This window comes from Tupaia chinensis, unplaced genomic scaffold, assembly GCF_000334495.1.
Source record: "Tupaia chinensis unplaced genomic scaffold, TupChi_1.0 Scaffold000201_2, whole genome shotgun sequence".
NCBI classification, from domain to species: Eukaryota; Metazoa; Chordata; class Mammalia; order Scandentia; family Tupaiidae; genus Tupaia; species Tupaia belangeri.
The window spans coordinates 103,070-108,183 of record NW_006159677.1 but is presented as its reverse complement, the minus strand read 5'-3'; the positions used below and the strand labels follow the sequence as shown (position 1 = coordinate 108,183).

The 5,114-nt window shown below is 48.8% G+C and overlaps 1 protein-coding gene across 1 annotated transcript in view; it reads right to left on the bottom strand.

The window, feature by feature from the left end:
• Positions 1 to 188: 188 nt before the first annotated feature.
• Positions 189 to 5,114, bottom strand: part of CALR3 (calreticulin 3) — a 14,333-nt gene continuing 9,407 nt past the window's right edge. The window contains exons 6-9 of the mRNA XM_006147193.3: positions 3,736 to 3,843; positions 3,519 to 3,650; positions 1,888 to 1,980; positions 189 to 480 (exon numbers count right to left, since the gene is read on the bottom strand). Of these exons, the coding sequence (XP_006147255.1) occupies positions 337 to 480; positions 1,888 to 1,980; positions 3,519 to 3,650; positions 3,736 to 3,843 (477 nt within the window). The 3' untranslated portion in view covers positions 189 to 336. The remainder of the gene's footprint in view (positions 481 to 1,887; positions 1,981 to 3,518; positions 3,651 to 3,735; positions 3,844 to 5,114) is intronic.

Sequence of the window (5,114 nt, the reverse complement as noted above, 5' to 3'; positions counted from 1 at the left end):
CACCCCCCCCGCCGCCCCCCCCCCCCCCGAACACTTTTTGAAATCGCCCTCTATGGGGGGAATGGCCACGCCGCAATCCCTTCTCCTCCATTCTCCTCTCGGGATCTTGGGCATGCACGCACACGCACCTGGCATGAGTTTGAAGCTGCCGGGTCTGGGACTCGAACCACGGTCGACTACATGGGAGTCCAGCGACATAGCCATTATGCTAAGTGCTGGTCCCTTCAAAGAAAACTGGACAGACGATGATCATGTACACGTTTGAGCTTTTAAATGTAGATTCAATGAGAAACGAAGTTCGGTCTGTCCTCTTTCCTCTGTCTACGGCGGGGACAGCTAAAGTTCATCCCGCCTGTGAAATCTACTGAACGGATTTTCATGCCCAGGAAACCGCCCTGCCATCACCTCCTCCTCCTCTTCCTCTCGGGCTCTTTTCACTTCCTCCTTGGCCTGAATGGCATCCATTTCTCTTTCTGGACCCTGGAAGAGAGAAAGGAGAAACAGAGACCCCGGGGCTAGGGATTACGCTTGCTAGGGTACAAAGGGATGTCAATATTCAGTCTGGCCTCGGACCAGCAGTTAGCGTCATGGCTATGTCGCTGGACTCCCAAGTAGTCGACCGCGGTTCGAGTCCCGGACCCGGTGGCTTAAACTCATGCCGGGCGCGTGTGCGTGCGTGCCCAAGATCCCGAGAGGAAAATGGAGGAGAAGGGATTGCGGAGTGGCCATCCACCCTGGGGGGTGATTTCTCGCTTTCTCTGTCTCTGTCTGTCTGGCGAGTGCACACGCCCTATAGCAAAAGCCTCCCAAAAAAAAAAAAAAAAAGGTATCAAGGGCTGACTCTGTAGCCTAATGATTTTTTTATATGTATTTAATTTTCTTTATTTGTATTTTTTAATTTGATGAAGGGAGGGGAGAGAGAGCGAGAGAGAGAAAGTGAGAGCACAAGCTACCAGGTCAGAGACTCGAACTGTGGTCAGCCATGTGGGAGTCCAGCACCTTAACCACCATGCCACCTGCCAGCCCCAATGCACATATAAGTTTTAAGCCATTGGGTCCAGGACTCACTCGTTGTTTTTTTTTTTTTTTTTAGAGGTTTTTGCTTTAGGGGGGGGGCGCCCGCCAGACAGGGGAGACAGAAAGTGAGAAATCACTCCCCAGGGGGAATGGCCACACCGCAATCCCTTCTCCTCCATTCTCCTCTCGGGATCTTGGGCACGCACGCACACGCACCCGGTGTGAGTTTTAAGCCAACAGGTCCGGGGCACGAACCGTGGTCGACTATGTGGGAGTCCAGCGACATAGCCATTACGCTAACTGCTAGTTCCCATGGGTCCAGGACTCGAACTGTGGTGGACCATGTGGGAGTCCTGCAACGCAACCAATATGACATCTGTGGGTCACATGTAGCCTAATGATTAAGAAAGCCAAATACTGCATGGCCGACTACGTGGTTCGAATCCTGGCCACAGTGGCTTGAAAAACATGCTGGGCCCATGTGCATGCGTGCCCCAAATCCTGACAGGATGAAGAGACAGAGAAGGGACTGTGGTGTGAACATACCCACAACCCTCTCCTTTTGTCTGTCTCTCTCTCCTCTCTGGCAATAAATAAAAATGAACTAGGGACCAGCAGGTGGCGTGGTGGTTAACATGCTGGATACTCCCACATGGCCGACCATAGTTCAAGTCCTGGACCTGGTGGCTTTCTCACTTTCTGTGTGTCTCTCTCTGGTCAAATGAAAATAAATGAATGCATAAATAAAATGAAAAGAAAAAGAAAAAGAATTTTCTAAAAAATGAGCTACATCAAGCCCTTTCCCATAGGTTAGACTTCAGGACAAAATTTACAAAAAGAGGTAAACTAGGAGAGAAAAGTTAACCATACCTTGGTTTCACCCCAGGTGGCTTTGCCAAAATTCTCGGCATACTCTTCATCATCGGTGAGCAGGAAGTTATCAAAGATGGTTCCAGATCTCACCTGCAGATGAAAAGAAGGCCTTCATCATTTTTTAAAATAATTTATTTAGGTGCCGGCGGCTGGCATAGTGGTTAAGGGCACTGGACTCCCACATGACTGACCGCAGTTCAAGTCCCAGACCTGGTGACCTACTTTCTCACTTTCTCCTCTCTAACATTCTCTTCCTCTTCGGTCGAATTAAAATAAACAAAGTTAAATAAAATAATTCTTAAACAACATTTTTTTTTTAATTGGGACCAGCAATGGCATAATGGCTATGTCATTGGACTCCCAGTGGCTTAAACTCATGCCGGGCGCGTGGGCGTGCGTGCCCAAGATCCCGAGAGGAGAATGGAGGAGAAGGGATTGCGGCGTGGCCATCCCCCCTGGGGGGTGATTTCTCGCTTTCTGTCTCTCTGTCTCTGTCTCTGGCGAGCGCACACGCCCTATAGCAAAAACCTCTCAAAAAGAGAATGGAGGAGAAGGGATTGCGGCGTGGCCATCCCCCCTGGGGGGTGATTTCTCGCTTTCTGTCTCTCTGTCTCTGTCTCTGGCGAGCGCACACGCCCTATAGCAAAAACCTCTAAAAAAAAAAAAAAAAAGGAGCCTGTGTAAACACTCCCATGGTTCAAATAAATGACAACCTCTATGAGGATTAAACACCTAAAGATATAGAAGGAATGGGGACCAGCAGTTGGCATAATGACTATGTCGCTGGACTCCCATGTAGTTGACTGTGGTTCGAGTCCCGGACCCAGAGGCTTATAACTCACGCCAGGCGTGTATGCGTGCATGCCCAAGATCCCGAGAGGAGAATGGAGGGGAAGGGATTGAGGCGTGGCCATCACCCCTGGGGGTGATTTCTTGCCTTCTGTCTCTCTGTCTCTCTTTCTCTCTCCGTGTCTCCTTGGCATGTGTATACACCCTATACCAAAAATCTCTCTCAAAAAAAAAAAAAAAAACCAGCACACTGGGGTTGGCAGGTAGCATAGCATGGTGGTTAGGGCGCTGGACTCCCATGTGGCTGACCATAGTTCGAGTCCTGGACCTGGGTGCTTGCTTTCTCACTTTACAGTTAAATAAAATAATTCTTTAAACAAAACACACACACCCACACACTAAAAAGTTATGAGCAAAATGGGACCAGCAGGGACCAGCAGGTGGTGTGGTGGTTAAGGCGCTGGACACTCCCACATGGCCTACCACAGTTCAAGTCCCAGATGTGGTAGCTTACTTTCTCACTTTCCCTCACTCTCTTTCTCTTTCTCTGTGTGTCTCTCTCTGATCAAATTAAAATAAAGAAATGAATACATCAAATTAAATAATTATAAAAAAGAAAAAAATGGGACCAGCAGATGGCATGGTGGTGAAGGCGCTGGACACTCCCACATGGCTGACCGCGGTTCAAGTCCTGAACCTGGGGCTTGCTTTCTCATTTCCCTCTCTCTCTCTCTGTGTGTGTGTGTCTCTCTCTGGTCAAATTAAAATGATGGAATGAAGGACTGAATAAATAAATAAATCTTTAAAAAAAAAAAAGTGATGAGCAAAATGAAAACGACCTGCCAAAGCTCCAGCCCAATGGCACCGATGTTCTCGAACTCCGAGAGGTCGTACTGAGGGAGGTAGCTGGTACTTTTCATCTTCTGGTGGAGCCAAATGTCTTTATCGATGCCCTCTGCTTTCAGGCCATCCTGCAGCGACAAACCAATATACACACGTCGGGTTACCCGCTGACACGGGCAGGGGAGGGGACAGCCGAGGGAAGACGCACCGCACCTGGTACGGGGGCTTCTGGAGCAACGGCGCCTGCCAGTCCCCGTCCAGCTCGCTGTTCCAGTCGCTCGGCTTGCTAGCGCTGGCGTCCAGGAAATGCTTCTCCCAGTCCTTCGAAGGTAGGAACACAAGGCCCGTCAGATGCAGAGGAGAGGAGAAATGAATACCTTTTTTCTTTCTTTCTATTTTTTTTTTTTTTTTTTTTGCTATAGGGCACGTATATTCGCCAGAAAGACAGACAGAAACGCAGAGATAGAAAGCGAGAAATCACCCCCCGGGGGGATGGCCATGCCACAATCCCTTCTCCTCCATTCTCCTCTCGGGATCTTGGGCACGCACACACATGCGCTCGGTGTGAGTTTAAACCACCGGGTCCGGGACTCGAACTGTGGTCAACTACACGGGAGTTTGGCGACACAGCCATTACTCTAACTGCCGTTCTCCCTTTTTTCTTTTTTTTGTGGAGAGATTTTTGCTATAGGGTACAGGTGCTTGCCTGGAGAGACAGAGAGAGACAGAAAGACAGAAAGCGAGAAATCAGCCCCCAGGGGAGATGGCCACGCCACAATCTCTTCTCCATTCTCCTCTCACGATCTTAGGCACACACGCACACGCGCCAGGCATTAAGTTTAAGCCACCAGGTCCGGGACTCAAACCACGGTTGATTACGTGGGAGTCCAGCCATGTAGCCATTACGCTAACTGCTGGTCTTGAGCTCCTATTCTTTCTAAGGCTACTCAGGAAAAAAACCCCACCTGGGCTTTGTCATTAGCCTGGTCCCAAGGCTTGGAATCCGCTGAAGACTTCTCCGTTTTCTTAAGAGACATTAAATTCCAGTCATACTCGATGTTGCCGGATTCGATCCCTTGACCATCGACTTTCACTTCGTAAGAAAGATCTGGCCTTAAAATCAGAGTGTAGAGGTGCGTGAAGCCGTCCACCTGCATGTTTTGGGGGAGATGAGGAGCCATGACACCTCTGGGACTTTAACACAGGTCTAAATAGGCCGTTTAAATACGTCGTCCGTTAAGCCATGAATACATATAAGAAGACAGGAGGGTGGGTAGGTGGTGTGGTGGTTGAGACGCTGGACTCCCACCTGGCTGACCACAGTTCGAGTCCCAGACCTGGTAACTTGCTTTCTCGCTTTAGCCATTCGGTGAACTGCTGGTCTCAGTAATAATACATTTTGTTTAAGTGAAAAAATATATATTTATTGAATAAAGAATTATTTTATTTAACGTTATTTATTTATTTATTTTAATTTGAACAGAGAGGGACAGAGAGAGAGAGAAAGTGAGAAAGCAAGCTACCAGGTCCAAGACTCAAACCACGGTCAACCATGTGGGAGTCCAGCGCCCTTAACCACCATGTCACCTGCC